The 20,882-nt window shown below is 36.8% G+C and overlaps 1 protein-coding gene across 14 annotated transcripts in view; it reads left to right on the top strand.

Annotated features, from left to right (window-relative positions):
• Positions 1-20,882, top strand: part of MYO9A (myosin IXA) — a 291,871-nt gene that overhangs the window by 243,604 nt on the left and 27,385 nt on the right. For 11 of the 14 annotated variants that reach the window (XM_086711106.1, XM_086711104.1, XM_086711107.1 and 8 more), the window contains 2 exons: positions 656-779; positions 2,106-2,159. In XM_086711106.1, coding sequence (XP_086567232.1) covers positions 656-779; positions 2,106-2,159 — 178 coding nt within the window. The remainder of the gene's footprint in view (positions 1-655; positions 780-2,105; positions 2,160-20,882) is intronic. The other 3 variants (XM_086711115.1, XM_086711114.1, XM_086711110.1) reach the window with 1 other exon arrangement.

Raw genomic sequence — 20,882 nt, 5'->3', positions numbered from 1 at the left:
CATAGTGAATGATTTCTTAAGTTCAGATGTTTTTAAGAAGATTGTTAGACACCATTGGGTTTTCTTACGCTGAAGATGAAAATTTTTTTTTTAGATTCTATTCAACTGAACACCATTTGTTTTGAAGGATGTTTTTAAATTTAGCTTTTCTTTAGCAATGCTTGTAATCTCTAAAAATATTTTAGAATTTCATTTTACCAAATTATGTATACTTTGTATCTTCCCGTAATTAGTCTAACTGGCTCCGAATCCCTTTGGCCTTAGTACTTCAGTATTTCTGCATTTTACTTTAACCTTTTGTGGTGGGCCTCTTGTTTCCTTCTAGATTGATGGTTCTTAACCTTGACTGCAAAAAGAGCTTTAAAAAAAATCCTGGTGTTTTTGTCCCATCCTAGAGAGTCTAATTTAATTGGTCTGGGGTATGGCCTGGGCTTTGCAACATACAGTCACTCCTCGGGTGGGTACTGAAGTACAGCCAAAGTTGTGGACCACCATTATATAAACCTTGTCATAGAGCTCATAAAGTAAGGAATGTTGATTTTTCTTTCATTCTCCAACCATCTGCCACATTTAGCTGAAAAGCAGTCTGTGGATACTACACTTTATTTGACTTACTTCAGCTCCTAACAGTTTCCTCTTTTTCCTCCTGTTTCAGCTGTGTGGAGCTGATTGTTGTGGAACAAATGAATAAATACAAGGCTCGTCTCAAAGACATCAGTAGCCTGGAATTTGCTGAGAATAAGGCAAAGACCAGGCTGTCTCTGATTCGTAGATCAATGGTAAGATACAAGATGTGGAATCACAGGGGAAAATGGGAGCATTCCTGGGGCTTTAAGTGTGCATTTATGGTGTAAAGAGAGATTATTCTCCAAATCTTTTTCACATGGAATGAGTAAAAAGAAACCACTTTAACTCAGGGTAATACAGATGCCTCATGTTTGATATTTTAGCCCTCTTTAGTAATATGTACAGAATATATATAGTTAAATGTGTAGAAGTTTTTAAGTCAAGTATTTGGGTAAAATGCTGGTGGTTTAATAATCTGTCCTGTTTTCTTTTCCTGTCCTTTCTGTGAAAATTTAACCTATCCTAATTTTTTTCTCTACTTCGTTCCACCATCTGTTCCCACCCTCAACCATGTCACCTTTGATGTTCCTGTTAATACTTGTGTGATGTAGAGAACTTAATCATTTGCAAGAATGTGATTCATAAGGAAATGGAATTCCATCTATGAGTCTATTATTCTCAAATAAAGATTTCTTTAAGGATTTATTATTAGGTTTTGAGAAAAGCCTGGCAAAAATTTAATTTGTTTTCTCCATTTGCCTACTTTTCTGTTTAATATCTTCCTTTGTAACCAGTGACCTATAGATAGACAACTTCAGTTCTCACTGACCAGTAATCAGTAGGATCTGGGTAACTGGGATATTACTGCTGCATTAAAGTCCTATCATTTGCTACCATTCCCCTCAGCTGCAAAACAGAATTGTAGCAATGAAGACCCAGTCAGATTCCCAGTAAATCTCTAAAGGAAAGCAGGCTTCCCTGTTATCATGCCCGTGCTTTTCCAGGAGCCCAGCAATACTTCATCTATATCTTCATGATTTATACTTAGATTAACATTAAAATAACTCTGTTTCTTTCTTTAGTGCTTAAACTGCCTGGCACAGAATAAGTCCTAACAAATATGTCTGTTGATTTAAATTAGTGAAGGGTCTTCTCTAAAAATAAGTACAAACATAGACCTTTTCCAGGCAGTCAAGTTACTAAAGAAAGTTAATTGTAGGACACTATCTAAATCTTTTCCCTAGAAAATGAAAACAGAAACACTATTAAAAAGTGAAACCCTTTCTGGTAGTCTGAATTTTCAGGAGCTCAGTTCTAGGATGCCCAATTTAGCAGTTCCCATCTAAGAAGGATGGGGAGAGACCTTTTACTCTAAAACTGCTTTTCAAAGCAGCTAGACAAGCTGTGCTTTTTTTCCCCTGATGCTGCAGAAGACAGATATATTCAGTCCATTGAAAGATTAAACCTTCTCTTTTAATGGGGCAATGACATGTACATTCTAACCTTCTGCTTTCCTTTTCATGTCCTTCCTAATCCAGAAACCTGTACTAATTGCAGTTAGATTTATGAGCATTACCCGCAATTCAGTCTCGGTATGTATTAATATTGCAATGTGTCATAGCCACTTTACATTATTGTCTACCATCCATCCAGAGTTGTTCTGCTCTGTCTATCATCCATGCCTGTCCACCTTCCATGTACAGCCCCAGTTCAGGTCCCACTTCCTGACCAGCCTTCACTTGTTTTTCTCTTACTCTTTTTCTTTAGAACCTTCCCTTTTCTTCCTTTGTATCATGCAGCTGAACAGTGTCCATTTATAATATACTGGTTTTGCTCTTTGTCAGATAAGCCTCTTTGTAGATTTCTTCTTTGGTTGGATCATTAAAAGGTAACATTGAAAGAGGCTTTGAGGTATCAAATTAATTTCTGAAGAACTTTGTTCTCATTGGTCCCCTTCACTTCATTACTTGAAATACCTATTACTACTACTAGCATCCTCCGTCATTAGTAATGCTTATTTGTCCATTCATATCTGTGACTTTAATGGTGACTTCCCAGATATAGAATAATAGCTCTCATCTGCTTAGCATTTTTCAGACAGAGCAGCAAGCAAATGGTAGTGAAAAAATTGACAGACTGGTTTTAGACTTCATAGTATAAATATCATAGTATAATAGAGCTCATACCAGGATTTCATTTATTATACAAAAAAAGGAAAGGAGAGATGGAAAGCTAAGAACACCAGTATATGTGGAAACTAACTTTAGAGGCTATCCATCTGTGGTTAACTAGTTCATTAAGGATCTCAATTTGCTGGGATATAAACACCGATCAGTTTTGCTTTTTACTTAGTAACTGCCTGCCAACTCTACCATGTCTGACTCCCCTTTCTGATTGGATGTCAACTGCCTTCACAGTGTCTTGTCACTATTCTGCAATTTTTAAACACTCTTGTCTCATGGCAGTATTTAAGAATCAGTTTTCTCCATATTATAACTTGAGTCACAGACTTGATTCAGTTACTCTTTTCATTTTCTCTCAGGCAAACTAGACCTTAATCTGGGGCTGAAAACTTTTGGGGTGGGTAAGTAGGTTCCTTTTATTACACATGTCGGCCGTCCCTTTTTCTTGTGGTTTTTCTTTCTCTAGTGTTGAAACTGAGAGGAGTGATACCGGGGGCAAAATCCTACATGATATCCCACCGTTGAGGTGGCAGTCCTCTTTCTTGGTGGTTCAGCACTGCTGTTCTAGCTCATTGTCAATAGCCTAAATGTAGGTGAGTGGGAACTTCCATTTATCCTGCTAACAGATCAGTCCTATCCCATGTTTACAGGCATTGGCAATCCCTTGGAAGATTTGGTTACATCTTTGGACTAAACCTACTAATGGCATTCACACCATGGGACTCTGTATGTCTTTTTTTGCCTCAGGACTTTACAATCAAATCTACCTCCCAGTACCAGTTCTAGGGCCTACAGGCACATTAGGGGAAAGGTTACATTTTTCATACCTCTTGGAACCAGGTTCCAGGAACCAGGCCATTATCTTTCCTGTCTTACTATCTCTCACTTCCCCCACCATACTCTCTCCTTATTTCTCTTTTCCCTTATGTATATAACAGAGGGGTAAATCAGTAAGTCTTTTGCCTATACAAATAACCAAATAGGGAATGAAATACCAGTCTGACTTTCTTTTAGATGACGATGATTCTTTCCCTCTGGATTTAAATATGACAACTTCTTTTTTCTCCAAAGAGGAAAGGAATGTCCTATTTTCAGAAACTCTGTGTTCCCCTTAAGGTCTAGTAATCCTCTTTTCTTTTCAGCCATTTTAGATTTACATTGAGGGAAGGTGTTAGGATATTGATGGTAGGAGCTGTCTCAATAAATTGGTATCTTTCAGTTAAACCCTTAGAGAAGAGTCTGGTACCAACTATGGTTGGCTTCTTAAGCTAGTAGATGGAATACTTCATTATCCTCAGCTTTGGGCCTTAGCCACAATTTTGAAACAGGAAGAAAAATGCAATGTACTATTGCATTTGCATTTAGCTGTAGTAAAGGCTGTATATAGGCCCAGTTCTTAAGAGTATGACTGTGTCGAGGGCATATTTGGTATTTAGTAAGTATCCATGGAATTGAATCTAAGAATTAAATCTAGGGGAGATAGCAGTGAGTTTTTAGGATAACCACTACAAATAGACTAATCAAACTCAATAGTGTTCATTATTCATAGATGAAAAAAATTACTATTCCATAATTAAATATAGTAGTGACTTTTCTGAAATGAAGAGTGAAATATATTTATGAAACGTATGTTGTATTATTGCCAATGTGAACAGTCATTTTGAGTTGGGTGTTGAAAGATGAATAATAATTTAACAAATGGAGAAAATGAGGGGAAAAGAGAATTCGAGAAGGAAAGAAGCATGAAGCAACAATCTGTGAATAATAACTACCTTGTATAGCTAGAGCTGGGGCAGGTGGTGTGGAAGTGGCAGAATAATTTGGAAAGTAGATTGGAACCAGATGTGCAACATTAAGAATTTTTAATTTCTGGGGTGCCTGGGTGGCTCAGTTGGCTAAGCGTCCAACCTCGGCTCAGGTCATGATCTCACGGTTTGTGGGTTTGAGGCCCGCATCAGGCTCTGTGCCAACAGCTCAGAGCCTGGAGCCTACTTTGGATTCTGTCTGCCTCTCTCTTTGTCACTCCCCTGCTCGTGCTCTGTCTCTCTCTCTCTCAAAAATAAATAAACATTAAAAAACAATTTTTTTTAAATTTCTTGGGCGCCTGGGTGGCTCAGTTGGTTAAGCATCTGACTCTTGATTTTGGTTCAGGTCATGACCTCATGGTTCATGAGTTCAAACCCTACATTGGGCTCTGTGCTGACAGTGCAGAGCCTGCTCAGGATTCTCACTCCCTCTCTCTGCCCCTCTCACACTCTCTCCCCCTCTCAAAATAAATAAATAAACTTAAAAAAAATGAATTTTGAATTTCCTGCTTTGAAGCATTTGGGAGCTATGGAAAGGTTTTTAAATGAGGGAGTGTCACCATCAGTGTGTCTTTTAGAAGATAACTGGTAGCATTCTAAAGAAGAATAGATTAGAGATAGGCAAGACTAGCAGTCATGTATCAGAAAGCTCTTGACTCATAAATCACTGAAATAGGTTGAATGCCGATCATTTCATTTTGAAATGATGTGGAAAATCTCTTTCTGCTACCATGCAGAAAGAAGGTCATTAGGTTTATGGAGCATAATCTTTGGCTAGGACACTCCCAGACTAGGATTTCAGAATATGATATGCTTCTAGTCTCATCCAACTATTCCTTTGCTATAAGAAGTGGTTTATTTACTTGTATTTATGGCATAATTCCAAACATAAATATTGACTTAGCACTATTTATGTTAATATAATATGAAGAATACAATTTGAAATAAATTTTACTAATCTGTAAAACTTTCACAAATCATCATCTTGAAAGATGTTACACACAAAAGTTTCCATAACCAAACAAAGTTGGGGATATAATGGATAACACTTCCAAAACTTTGACCATGGAATTCTTTTCTTCATAACGTATCTAGCTGAACAAGCATTCTAAGAAGGGCATTTTAAAAAAATGAACATTCTAATTTTTAAAATAGTATCAGTTGCTACTTTATTTACTTAGTTTGAAATTTATAAATTGCTCTAAGTCTTTTCAAAGATTTTACTGCTGTACTCATAGTGGCAGACCTTGTGAATTTTGCCTGTTGTAGGCTTATTAAAGAACTTACCTGCATGTCTCTTTTAGAAGTTAACATACCTTTGATTCTGTATTAACCCGTATAGGTAGATCTGCAGCGTTAAGTTTTGCAGTTGACTACACCAAAAGAAGCTAGAAATGTCCTTCCAAAAGTTAAGTATTAATAATTGGAAAGCCAAAATCAATTGAAAATTGGCAGCTCTGAATGGTTCCAAAGGAAAGAAATATTCCAAGTGTGGACTTGCTTTCCTTCCAGCGAAGGGTTTTGTCATTTCCTTATGTTAATAATGTATAGTATATAAGTCTGCTGTTCACATTCAGGTGACTTGACATAATAAGAATCGGATTCAGAGAGTGAAGATTTTCTCAGAATATAGAAGCATTCTTATTGTTTCTGGTACTGACCAGCAGGTATTTTTATATTGTTATCTTTTTTTTTAAAGATATAATTGACATGTAATGTCATGTTAATTTTAGGTATATAATATAACAATTTGCTAAAAGTATATATTGCAGACTTTTGTATGATGATTTGCTGTATGTATATATTACAGAATTTACCACAACAAATTTAGGTTACATCACCACACAGTTATAATTTTTTTTCTTGTGGTGAGAACTTGTAGTGTTGTCTTTGATAACACCACACCCAGAAGGACCCTATTCTTTCTATTTCTCCCTAAGCCCTTTCCAGAGATCGTCATGGTATGCATGAGGTATTACTTAGATCTCTGGAAAGGGGTTGGGGGAAATAGAAAGAGTAGGCTTAGATCTGCATGCAGTAAATGTGCAAGGCCAGTGACAAGGAGGATACACAGGACCTTCTTGGGAGAGTAGGCAAAAGGAGAACAGCATTTGTGTTCTTTGCGTATTTGTGAGAAAAGCACCTCTTTCAAAGCTTTGGAATCTTCTCTCAGATGGGGACAAATGAAAATTATGTAGGGAATTATTGTACATAGAATTGCATGGAAATGGAAGAACTACAGTAATATCTGGGAAGGGAACTTAACCCTTTTCAGGAAGCCTAACAATTAGGTTTGAAGAATAAAAGGCAGAAGATAGGAAGTAAGAAAACATTAAGGATTATTGTGGTTTGGAATGATGGGGTTATATGTGAGAAAAGAGAGGTGAGAAGTTTACAAAACAGTAGAGTGATCCTGGGGGGTTGTGGTTAAAGAATAAAAAGTACAGAATGCTAGACAAAAAGGAATGCTGTTGGCTCCCTGTGTAATTTTTGCTGCTAGAAGGGGATTACCTACCATTTATATTCTAAAACTTGACTGTTAAATAGTCTCAGTTCACTCCTGTATCTCCTTTTTTTTTTTTTTTAATTTTAAAAAAATGTTTATTTATTTTTGAGACAATGCGAGAGACAGAGTGCAAGCAGCAGAGGGGCAGACAGAAAGAGACACAGAATCTGAAGCAGACTCCAGGCTCTGAGCTGTCAGACCAGACCCCGATGTGGGGCTCAAACTCATGAACCGTGAGATCATGACCTGAGCTGAAGTCAACCGACTGAGCCACTCAGGCACCCCGCTCCTTTTTTTTTTAAATGAGATTTGAAGCTTCATTCTAGTTTTGTGTGTGCGTAGTAATGTACTTAGTGCTTTTAAAGAAACTATTTTCTTTTTTCTCACAGAACTTGGAGCTGAAAGATAAACTATTTTGTGTTTACCACTTTCAAATCACTGAAAGGTTTTTGGTTTTTTTTTTTGTTTGTTTGTTTTAGAGAAAGAGAATGTATGCCAGTGGGGGAAGCAGGGCAGAGGGGGAGAGAGAGAATCTTAAGCAGGCTTCAAGCTCACCACAGAGCCCAACCTTGATCCTACAACCCTGGGATTTGATCTTAGTAGAAATCAAGAGTCAGATGGCAAGTGAGCCACAGAGGCACCCCTGGAATTCTTTTATAGTATGTAATGTCTTTTAAAATTAGCCATTTGATATATTTAAGATCACATATTTTTATATAAAAGAGATTCACATACTTTTTTCATGTTCATTGTGGAAAATTTTAAACAGGGTAGCGTGTAAAAGCAGGAAGCAAATCATAGATATCTATTAATATTTTAGAATATTTGTATTTCAGAGTGCCCGGGTGGCTCACTTGGTTAAGTGTCCAACTTTGGCTCAAGTCTTGATCTCACGGTTTGTGGGTTTGCAAACCCATTTGCACGAACAGCTCAGAGCGTGGAGCCTGCTTTGGATTCTGTTTCTCCCTCTCTCTCTGCCCCTTCCCCGCTCATGCTCTGTGTGTCTGTCTCTCTCTCTCTCTCTCAAAAATAAATAAACGTTAAAAAAAGAGAATCCTTGGGGCGCCTGGGTGGCGCAGTCGGTTAAGTGTCCGACTTCAGCCAGGTCACGATCTCGTGGTCCGTGAGTTTGAGCCCCGCGTCGGGCTCTGTGCTGACAGCTCAGAGCCTGGAGCCTGTTTCAGATTCTGTGTCTCCCTCTCTTTCTGCCCCTCCCCTGTTCATGCTCTGTCTCTCTGTGTCTCAAAAATAAATAAACGTTAAAAAAATTAAAAAAAAAAAAAAAAAAGAGAATCCTTTAGAGTATTTGTATTTCCCTCGAACTTTTTCCTTATGTATATTTGATGAAGTTATGATAATACTAGGTATCATAGTTTTATATTTCTTTCATTAGGAAGACTTTCATAGAGGTAAAACGTAATCTCAATTCAGTATTCTTAATCTATTTAGTAAACTTTTACAATTTTACTAAATAAAAATGAGGCTACTTTCAATTCGTTTCTTTAAGGATACTTCTCTTTGTAGGCTGCATCTTAGACACATCTTTTTCCCTTCCCATTCTCTTCTGCAGATGGTACCTATCCTCCTAATCCCACTCATTCATTCTATTTCATTTATTCTTATGTTTTCAACAAAAATAGAACAGTTCTGCCATGTTTCAGGCACTGTGCTGGAGGTATAGAAATGACAGTATCTCTGCCTTAGATAAAATAACAATCTAGCAAACAAATACATAATTGCAGTTCAGTTTACTAAATCTCGTCTGTGCAAAAAGCTATAGCAACATAGAAAGCTGGTGACTCGTACTGCTTGTGAAAGTTGAATGAACATCAGAGGCCAGAATGGAAGATTTCTTGTTAAGAATGAAGGAAGGGGAGAGTAATAAGATATGATGAGTTAGTAACATTTTGGGCTCTTAAATTACAGAATCAGGAGTTTGGATTCAATCCTTTTTAGGTCTTGAGAGTCTGTCAAAGGTTTTTAAGCCAGGGAATAATACTACCAAACTTTTACCCATTACCAAAGACTTTCAAACCTTTTTAGGGAAAGGCAATGACTGTACTCAAGGGTAGCTTCCAGAATGTGACTATTAGGTATACATGGAGTAGCCTAAGTTATTGGCTGTTTTCAAAATAATCCTATATAAAAGCACCCCACAACTCATTGGCTTAATGCAAACATGTATTTATCACTTACACATCTGTGGGGCAGCTGAGGTTTAGCTGATTTAGGGTAGACTGCAGGTTAGGTCCAGCTCTGTTCCACACATCTCTGATTCTTCTTGTACTATTGGACTCTTTGGGATATTTTTTTTTCATGATGTCTTCATCACGTGAATTGGTAAGCTCAACTGTGCATGTTTTTGCTCCCATAATGTCTGCTAATAAATGTCCAACTGGTCAAAGCAAATCATATGACCAAACCCCAAATCAAGAAGGGGAGAATATACTTCACCTATTCTGAGGCCATGAGGAGGGTGCAGATATAATTCTATTCGGAAGATTGGAGAATTGGAGCCAGTAATTTAGTCTGTCATGATCTTTGATACTTCTGACAAGGCCAGGAGGAAAGCTCAGGAACATGTTTCTTTACAAAGAAAGCAGAGTTTTTCCTTAATACATCCCCTCAAACAACTTAGTCCTTTTTTCCACCTAATGTGCCTGCTCAGCATCTGCTCATGATCCAAAGCTGAGTTTCCTTCTCCTTCATAGAACGTTGGCCTTATGGAAAAAGGAGCATTAGTTCTGCTTTTACTAAAGAGAATCAGCTTATAGCTCTTTTAAAAATGCCATTAAGAGATGCAATCTTAATTCTTATTAAAATGACTTACCATTGGCTGTGGTATCTGGAATGAGGGAAGATTTCACGTCTGGTATAGTCAATATACTTTTGATCTTATCCCTCAGATGATTTTGGATACTGTGGTCCTTCACCCAAAAGCAAGAGTTTTTAATTTCTTACAAGTTAATTGCAATATAGAATATGAAGCTACATCAACTAACATTTCATATTCTGGAATAAGATATTTGCAAATGACATCTGATAAAGTGTTAGTTTCCAAAATCTGTAAAGAGCTTATCAAACTTAACACCCAAAAAACAAATAATCTAGTTAAAAAATGGGCAGAAGACAGGAATAGACATTTTTCCAAAGAAGACACCCAGATGGCTAATAAATACATGAAAAGATGCTCAACATCACGAATGGCTAAAATTAGCAACAGAGGAAAAAACACATGTTGGCAAAGATGTAGAGAAAGGTAAAATCTCTTGAACTATTGGTGGGAGTGCAAACTGGTGCAGCCACTATGGAAAACAGTATGGAGGTTCCTCAAAAAGTTAAAAATGGAACTACTCTACATTCCAGCAATTGCACTGCTAGGTATTTACTCAAAGGATACAAAAATATGGATTCAAAGGGGTACATACACCGCTATGTTTATAGCAGCATTATCAACAATAGCTGAACTATGGAATGAACCCGAGTGTCCCATCAATTGATGGAATGGATAAAGATGATGTGATATATATATATACACAATGAAATATTACTTGGTGATGAAAAAGAATGAAATCTTACCATCTGCAATGATGATATGGATGGAGCTAGCATGCATTATGCTTATTTAATAAGTGAAATAAGTCCGTCAGAAAGACAAATACCATGTGATTTCACTCATATGTGGAATTAGGAAACAAAACAGATGATTATATGGGAAGGGGGAAAAGAGGGAAGCAAACTGTAAGAGACTCTTAATGATAGAGAACAAACTGAGGTTGATGGAGGGAGAGGGGTGGGGATGGACTAAATGGGTGGTGGGTGTTAAGGAAGGCACTTGTTGTTATGAGCACTAGGTGTTCTATATAAGTGATGAATCACTAAATTCTCCTGAAACCAATATTACAGTATATGTTAACCAAAATTTAAGTAAAAATTTGGGAGAAAAAGTATATTCTGTGACATTAAAATCCATTGGTTATTTTGTACTTTCAATGGCTTTATAATGTCATAGGTGGGTCATTTGGGAAATATTGGATCACTAAGTTAGGCAGATCTTTCAAAAATTTTTTTTGTTGAAGTATTGTTGACCTATAGTGTTGTATAGTTTCAGGAGTACAACCTTGTAATTCAGCAATTATATACATTACTCAGTGCTCAAATGTTTCCCAATACAGTATCAAAAATCACATTTGTTAGTATTACCACCAGTCTCTTCAGACAATCTTTTAAGTACTGGGTAGCTATCAAACTCACAGAGCAGTTACAAGTTTTCTAAAATTCCAATATTTGTTTGAAAGCTTGAAATTTTATTATAGACAACAAATATGGTCATGTATTTCACTTGAAATGATGAGCTCTCCTCATACATTTTTAAAGTAAATGTCTGCCACATATCTAAGTCTGAATAATCCTACTTTGTTGATTTTTATAAGCACTGTTTTATGAATAAAGCAGTTGTAATTCAGCTTGCATTTGAAACAATTGCACTCCTATTTTTCTGAAGATAACTGGTCAGTATGTAGCAAGGTCCTTTATATGTACTTCCCATTTTATCACACAAAAAATAAAAAAAAAAATAGTGAACTTAAGGGTTAGGAATTAATAAAATCACTTCATACTACTTGATTAATGAAGTGAAATTGACTTTTTAAAAAAGCTGTCATAGTAGCAAAAAATACCATGATTACTAATATAGTTTGGTACTGCTGCCTTGTACTCATGCAAAAATGTTAGCAGTTTTACCTACAATTGCTTTTGTGCAATTAGTGCAAATGTTAACAAGTGAGAAGGGCAAACAGCAACTTAGTATCTTGATTTTGATACTGCAGACCCTTTTAAATGGGCTTAGAGATATCACATAACCCCTGCCAGGGATCCACAGACTACTGCCTAGCCTTTGGGAAACCACTGCTCTACATACAATACTGCTGACACACTGCATTGTACAGAAATATTTGACGTGGGTAATTCCTTTTCATGTGCAAGATACAAATACAATCATATACTGGCTGTGTTTAAAGTACTTACTAATTCTTATGATCTGATGAGCCATAATTACAAGCATTGGGATTTTTGATCAGGCCTGTAACCTAATTATAATACCATTCAAAGTAACCAATATTCCAGAAAGCCTTGAATATAGGACCTGTCCTTATCAGGAAAGCAGACTCCTCAGGAAGAGGTCTGATAATTCACATCCTTGCTTCCTATTTTTGTTAAGATCACTCACTATTGATATTTCGTCTTGGCCCAAAGTGCTATTTTGGGGTAAAATTTCTTCCTAAGAATTCTGAAATTTTTGTTTTAACTAGTTATATACAGTCCTGTCTAGATGATGCATATTTTCTTCTCCTTATATGTTCAACCCTTGGGTATATACTTTCCTTGGATCTTCATAAAGTATAATGACTCCATGGTGAGGGTAGTACATGTCTTTCCTTACATAGTCTTCAGGTTTTGTAAGGGCAGTGCAATCTAGTCCTTTATAACCACCACAAGTATCTCTATCTTCATCTGTCTTTAACTATTTGGGCTTACTTTGACTCAGCGTTGAATTTCTTTGTGTCTCATCAATTATGCCTTGCCATTCCTTCCTGAATATTTCCGCCATCATGAACCTTAAAGCATTTTCAGAAGATATCAAAACTCTTTCATAGGCCTTATTCATTTTAACACTTTGCTATACCTTCTAGTCATATTGTTATCTCTTCAAGCCTTGGGAGAAAATGGAAATGTTAGTATCTTTATTTAGATCCTCCACATTAAGGCATTTGGTTCTCAATATTTTTGTTATGGTAAGAAGCCTTTTACAGACTGGTCTCACAGAGTAAAGAAACCTTTTATGGACTCACAGAATTCTGATCCAAATCAAATAATTAAGGATTTTTATTTCAGAATATCATTCTTAGAAAAAGTAGATAGTAGAATCATATAGACTTTCTCAGATAAAATATGGCAAATGTATATGATTAGATGACTGAATTCATGGGTATTAGAACGTTTTAAGGGGCTCCTGGGTGGCTCAGTTAAGCATCTGACTCTTGATCTCAGCTCAGGTCATGATCTCAGGATCGTGAGTTCAAGCCTTGCATTTGGTTCTGTGCTGGGCGTGAAGCCTACATTAAAAAAAAAAAATGTTCTAAAAGAAGAGAGGGAGGGATCAGATAATACTGTGTATTATGTGATGAGAGTACTGAGGAAGAAATATTTAATTCTGCCTGGGCATACTGGGAAGGCCTGTGAGCCAGATCTTAAGGGGAGGTACAAAGCATACATGGTATAAAATATTTCTTGTTAGAAATTAATTAAAATAATAAGTCTGTGAGAAAAAACCAGGCCACAAGAAAAATCTCAAAGGCACAGAGAAATTATTGAGTAATTTAAAAATAACAATAAAAACACTATCTGAGTCTCTGGGACATGTACCTAAAGCAATGTTCAAATGAAATTGTGTTGCCTTAAAAAACTTATAAAAAAAAAAAAGTAAATAACAAAATTAACTTAAGGAAAGCAGAAAGAAGAAAATAATGAAGGTAAAAGCAGGAAATAAATTAGAAACAACAAAAATGGTGAAACAAACTTGATTCTCTGAAAAACAAATCATTAGCTAATGTAATTAAAATGGGAGTAGGCACAAATTTACAAGAAATAATGATTATCATGGATAACTGAAAATTAAGAGACATAATTAAGACTACTATTGTTTTAGTCATCTATTACTATGTAACAAATTACCAAAAAGCTTAATGGCTTAAAGCAATAACAAACATTTATGATCTCATACATATATTTTTGTGGGTTAAGAATTCAGGGGGCACCTGGGTGGCTCAGTCAGTAAGCGCCCGACTTTGGCTCAGGTCATGATCTCAAGGTCTGTGAGTTCAAGCCCCACATCGGGCTCTGTGCTGACAGCTCAGAGCCAGGAGCCTGTTTCCGATTCTGTGTCTCCCTCTCTATCTGCTCCTCCCCCACTTACACTGTGTCTCTCTCTCAAAAATAAAGAAACATTTAAAAAAATTTTAAAAAAGAATTCAGGAGCAGGTTATCTAGGTGGTTCTGGTAAGATCTCTCATGAGCTTGTGTCAGAATGCCAGGGCTTCATTTATCTGAAGGCTTGACTGGGGCTGTAGGATTTACTTTCTGTATGTCTTACTCATATTGTTAACTTATTGGTGTTTGTTGTTGGCAAAAACTCTTAGTTCTTTGCCATATGGATCACTCCATAGGGCTACTTGAATGATTTGACTTTTTCCAGAGCAAATGATCTAAGAGACAGCCTAGGCAGAAGCCTACAATGTCTTTTGTACTCTAGCCTCAAAAGTTACACTGTGCTATTTCTACGATAATCACACACATTAACTCTATTCAGTGTGGAAGGGACTACATAAGGAAATGAACACTGAGAGATAAGAATGATCAGGAACCATCTTGGAGGATAGCTAATGCAATTTTATTCAACTCTGAAATACTTTGAAATACAAGGTTTTCTAAGAAGCTGTCCTATGCCAAAGTGCCTCTAAAAGAAAGACTATCAATGGACCAGTTACCAAAGAAAAGATAAAGTTGTCTGAGAGTTTCCTCATATAAAAACACCAGACACAAACAGTTCACAGAGGAATTTTACTAACCCTTTTAAAGACATAGTTACAATACAATTTAAGCTGTTCCAGAGCAAAAAGGGAAAAGGCCTTTTTTTGTGAAAAGAGTGTAACATTGGTATTCACTCCCACTGCCTCCCCCCCCCAAAGAAAAAAACAATTGCACACAAAAGAATTAAAGGCAGCGGAGTACAGGATGGGCTCTGGACTACTTTTGTGTATAAATCCCAGCACCAGTGTACTAGCTATTATGTGATGGGCAAGTCATTTAATCCCCATGCCTCAGTTTTCTTTATAAATTGGGGTTAATAGTACCAAACTCCCAGAGTTAAATGAGTTCCTATTCAGAAAGCCATAAGAACAGCACTTGATACATTGATATATAGTATGTATGTTTATATGTATGTATGTATGTATCAGTAAAATAGTTGATATATAAATGTAGAACTGTGTCATCTGTTACAAGTTAATTGCAAGTTAAAATATTAGCAAGAGTAATTCAGTAGCTCATAAACATAAACCTTGACCAAGTGAGACTTAACCTAGGAATAAAGGGATGATTCTATATTAGGATAGCTATTAACATAACTCACCATGTTAGTTGATCCTCATAGATATTTAAAAGGCATTTGAGGGGCACCTGGGTGGCTCAGTTGGTTAAGCAGTTAAACTTCCAACTCTTGGTTTCACCTCAGGTCATGATCTCATGGTTTTGTGAGTTCGAGCCCTGCGTAGGGCTCAGCGCTGACAGTGTGGAGACTGCTTGGGATTCTCTCTCACTCTTCCTCTCTCTGCCTCTCCCCTACTCATGCTGTCTCTGTCTCTCTCAAAAATGAATAAATAGGGGCGCCTGGGTGGCGCAGTCGGTTAAGCGTCCGACTTCAGCCAGGTCACGATCTCGCGGTCCGCGAGTTCGAGCCCCGCGTCGGGCTCTGGGCTGATGGCTCGGAGCCTGGAGCCTGTTTCCGATTCTGTGTCTCCCTCTCTCTCTGCACCTCCCCCGTTCATGCTCTGTCTCTCTCTGTCCCAAAAATAAATAAACGTTCAAAAAAAAAAAATTAAAAAAAAAAAAATGAATAAATAAAAAAAATTTTTTAAATAAATTTTATTTATTTAAATAATATAAATAAAAGCCACCTGGGTGGCTCAGTCGGTTAACTGACTTCAGCTCAGGTCATGACCCCATGGTTCATGAGTTTGAGTCCCACCAGGCTCTGCTGACAGTGCAGAGCCTGCCTGGGATTCTCTCTCTCTCCCTCTCTGCCCTTCCCCCACTTGTATGCACTCTCTCTCTCAAAATAAATAGATAAATAAAAAAAGGCATTTGATATAAGTATGTAGGTATTTTTTAAATTCTTATTAAAATAAGGATATATCTCTAATTCCTTAGCATGGTAAAATATATCTGTCTCAACCCCAAAGCCTGCATATTATTTAATGGAGAAACACTGAAAGCATTTTAATTAAAATCGGGACAAGGCAAGGATGTCCATTATCCCCACTGTTATTTGACACTGATTAGAGAGGTACTAGCTAATGCAATTAGATAATAAAAGAGATCACAGGTATAAAATTTAAAAGAAGAGTTAAGATTATCATCATTTGTTGGGGCACCTGGGTGGCTCAGTCAATTGGGTGTCCAACTTCGGCTCAGGTCATGATCTCACAGTTTGTGGGTTCGAGCCCCGCATCTGGTTCTGTGCTGACAGCTCAGAGCCTGGAGCCTGCTTCGGATTCTGTGTCTGCCTCTCTCTCTGTCCCGCCCCTGCTCGCACTCTGTGTCTGTCTTAAAAATAAATAAACATTAAACAAATTTTTTTAAATAAAAAATTATCATTTGTCTTCTGACTGTATATATGCAAAACTCAAGAAAACTAAAAATCTATAGGTTTTAAGAGAATTTAATAAGGTGGTAGGGTGCAATTAATAGTTAATAACTTTGGGGGCGCCTGGGTGGCTCGGTCGGCTAAGCGTCCGGCTTTGGCTCAGGTCATGATCTCACGGTCCGTGAGTTCGAGCCCCGCGTCAGGCTCTGTGCTGACAGCTCAGAGCCTGGAGCCTGTTTCAGATCTGTGTCTCCCTCTCTCTCTGCCCCTCCCCTGTTCATGCTCTGTCTCTCTCTGTCTCAAAAATAAATAAACATTAAAAAAAAATAGTTAATAACTTTGATGTATACAGCCAGTTAGATGATATAACGAAAGAAAAATCCCCATTTGTATTAGCATATTTGTACACACACGCACACACACATACACATACACAACAGCAACGTAAAATACCAAGGAGTACACTTAATGAAGAAATGTGGGAAGAAGAAATAGGGAAGGTCGCACAAAGAAAGCCTTAAAACCCCAAGAATTACAAAAGAAGGCTTTAACAGTTGCATTTGGAAAAGAAGACTAAATTTTATAAAGGTGTCAGTTCTTCCTAGTCTATTCCCATTCTATTGTTGTTCTAATACCCAACAGCACAGAGAAGGGATATCTTATCAGATGCAGCTTTCAGACTGGTAGGGCTACCATGGGCTACACTTGGCATCAGAATCACTTAGAAGGATGTGGGACAGGAAGCACAGTATGCCACCAGACAATTTAAGGTCGTCTTCTTCTGCCAGAGTCCTTGTAGCAGTCCATGCTGCCATACAACTATCAACGATTTAGTTATCTTTAGCCTCCCAAGTCACATCTCTGAAAAGAGAAGATCTGAATCTAGTGACTGAGACCCATTCTGCCTTAGAAGTTTCATTCCTCCACAGGAATCAATATCTTTTGTAAAATTCTATAAACATAGTTTCCAGGGTCCCTGCAAGGAATATGTCTGATTACAATAGACTCTACGCTCAGGGAAGTCCAAATGTGTGGCTTCCAACCAGATATTTATAATTTATTATTTCTTCTTCTCTAAATGCAACTTACCAACAGGGTAATTTTTTTCCAGAGGCAATGTCACTTAATAACCTCATTTTCATGCTGTCTTTACCAGGATTCCAGGGATCCCTCAGCTAGAACATTGACCAAAGATCAGATTTTCACAAATAAGGGAAGAGGTTGTTTTTGTTGTTGTTGTTGTTGTTGTTGTTGTTGCTTCTTTAAGTTTTTATTTTAATCACCCAGTGGTCATCATGACAAATGTACTCCTTAATCCCCGTCACCTATTTCACCATCCTCTACCCACATCCCCACTGGTAACCATCAGTTTGTTCTCAATAGTTAAAGAGTCTGTTTCTTGGTTTCTCTCTTTTTTCCTTTGTTAGTTTATTTTATTTCTTAAATTCCATATATTTAAATTCCAAATACTGTATAGTATTTGTCGCTGACTTATTTCACTTAGCAGTATACTCTTCTAGCTCCAAGTTGTTGCAAATGGCAAGATTTCATTCTTTTTTATGGCTAAGTAATAATCCATTGTATTTATATAATACATCTTCTCTATCCATTCATCAATCAATGGACAGTTGGGCTGCTTTGGTATCTTAGTTATTGTAAATACTGCTGCTACAAACATAGAGGTGTATGTATCCCTTTGAATTAGTGTTTTTTAATTCTTTGGGTAAATACTCCATAGTGCAATTGGTGGATTATAGGGTAGTTCTAATTTTTAACTTTTTGAGGAACTTTCATACTGTTTTCCACAGTGGCTGCACCAGATTGCAGTCTCACCAACACTGTACGAGGGATCCTTTTTCTACACATCCTCACCAACACCTGTTGTTTCTTATGTTTTTAATTTTAGCAATACAGACAGATGTGAGGTTATATCTTATTGTAGTTTTGATTTTCATTTCCCTGATGATAAGTAATGATGAGCATCTTTTCATGTATCTGTTGACTATCTTTATGTCTTCTTTGGAGAAATGTCTGTTCATGTCTTCTCCCTATTTTTTAATTGGATTATTTGGTTTTTGGGTGTTGAGTTGTACAAATTCTTTATATATTTTGTATACTAACCCTTTATCAGATATGTCATTTGTGAATATCTTCTCCCATTCCATAGGTCCCCTTTTAGTTTTATTGATTGTTTCATTGTGCAGAAGCTTATTTTTATGAAGTCCCAATAGTTTATTTTTGCTTTTGTTTCCCTTGCCTCAGGAGATATATCTAGAAAGAAGTTGCTACAGTGATGTCAAAGAGGTTACTGCCTGTGTTCTTCTCTAGGATTTTTATGATTTCAGGTCTCACATTTAGGTCTTCAGTCCATTTTGAATTTATTTTTGTGTATGGCGTAAGAAAGTGGTCCAATTTCATTCTTTTGCAAATTGCTATCTAGTTTTCCCAATACCATTTGTTGAAGAGACTTTCTTTTTCTCACCAGACATTATTTCCTGCTTTATTTAAGATTAATTGACCTTATAATTGTGGCTTATTTCTGGATTTTCTGTTGTGTTCTACTGATTTATGTATCTGTTTTTGTGCCAGTCAGCTTTGTGATACAACTTGAAGTCCAGAACTGTGATGCCTTCAGCTTTACTTTTCTTTTTCAAGATTGCTTTGGCTATTTGAGGTTGTTTGTGGTTCCATACACGTTTTAGGATTTTTCTAGTTCTGTGAATAATGCTGTTGGTATTTTGATAGGGATTGCATTAAATGTGTAGATTGCTTTGGTTAATAATAGACAATTTAATAATATTTGTTCTTGTAATCCATGAACATGGAATGTCTTTACATTTCTTTGTGTTGTTTTCCATTTCTTTCATCAGTGTTCTACAGTTTTCAGAGTACAAGGTCTTTCATGTCATTGGTTAGGTTTATTCTTAGGTATCTTACTATTTTGGTGTAACTGTAAATAGGAATGTTTTCTTAATTTCTCTTTCTGCTTCATTATTGGTATATAGAAATGCAACAGATTTCTGTACATTGATTTTGTATGCTACAACTTCAATGCATTTATTTATCAGTTCTAGCAGTTTTTTGGTGGAGTCTTAGGGTTTTCTATATATAGTATCGTGCCATCTGCAAATACTGAATGTTTTCTTTCTTCCTTACCAATTTGGATGCTATTTATATCTTTGTTGTCTGATTGCTATGGCTGGGACCTCAGTACTGTGTTGAATAAAACTGGCTAGAGTGGACATCCTTGTCATGTTCCTGATCTTAGGGGAAAGGCTTTCAGTTCTTCCCCATTGAGTATGATGTTAGCTGTGGGTTTTTTATACATGGCCTTTATTATGTTTGAGGTACCCTCTAAATCTACTTTGTTGAGGGTTCTTCTTATGAATGGATGTTGTACTTTGTCAAATGCTTTTTCTCCGTCTATTGGAATGAACATAGGGTTGTTATCCTTTCTCTTATTGATGTGATACATCACACTGATAGATTTGTGAATATTGAACCACCCTTGCAACCCAAGAATAAATCCTACTTGATTGTGGTGGATAATTTTTTTAATATATTGCTGGATTTGGTTTTCTAGTATTTTGTTGACAATCTTTGCACCTATGTTCATTAGAGAAATTGGCCTGTAGTTCTCATTTTTTAGTGGTGTCTTTATCCAATTTTGGTATCAGGATAATGCTGGCCTCATAGAATGAATTTGGAAGTTTTCTTTCCTTTTCTGTTTTTTTAAATAATTTGAGAAGAAAAGGTATGAACTCTTCTTTAAATGTTTGGTAGAGTTCATCTTAAAACCATCTGGTCCTGGACTTTTGTTTTTTGGGAGTTTTTTGATTATTGATTCAATTTCTTTGCTGGTAATTGGTCTGTTCAAATTTTCTATTTCTTCCTATTTTGGTTTTGGTAGGTGATATGTTTCTAGGAATTTGCCCAATTCTTCCAGGTTGCTCAGTTTGTTGGCATATAATTTTTTATAATACAGTGGAACTTGGATTGTGAGTAATTTGTTCTGTAAGTGTTCTGCAAAACGAGCAAATATTTCTAATAAATTTTCACTTGATAAATGAGCTATGTCTTGCAATATGAGTAGTACGTGATGCCAAACATCTCATGAGCACAACTGAGCCATTGGTTCTTCTCTCTCTCTCCCCTGCCCACTGCGGGATTGTGGGTAATCGTCTCCCATACTTGGATGCTCGGTCTCAAGCTGCGGTGTTTGGCAGAAATCTGTGATTTTTCAGAACATTGGAAGGTGCCCACAACTGGCACTTGTGTATTTTTTTGTCACTTCAGATCACTTATAGACAGTCCTTTGCTTTTCCATACGAGATTAGCTTATGAATGCTTTGCTTCATTCTAGGTCAGGCTGCCTGCAGATATAGACCGTTTCCTCT

The sequence above is a fragment of the Puma concolor genome, chromosome B3, assembly GCF_028749965.1.
Source record: "Puma concolor isolate L17-30 chromosome B3, mPumCon1.1.hap2, whole genome shotgun sequence".
Lineage (NCBI taxonomy): Eukaryota > Metazoa > Chordata > Mammalia > Carnivora > Felidae > Puma > Puma concolor.
This window is presented reverse-complemented; position numbering and strand designations above follow the sequence as displayed.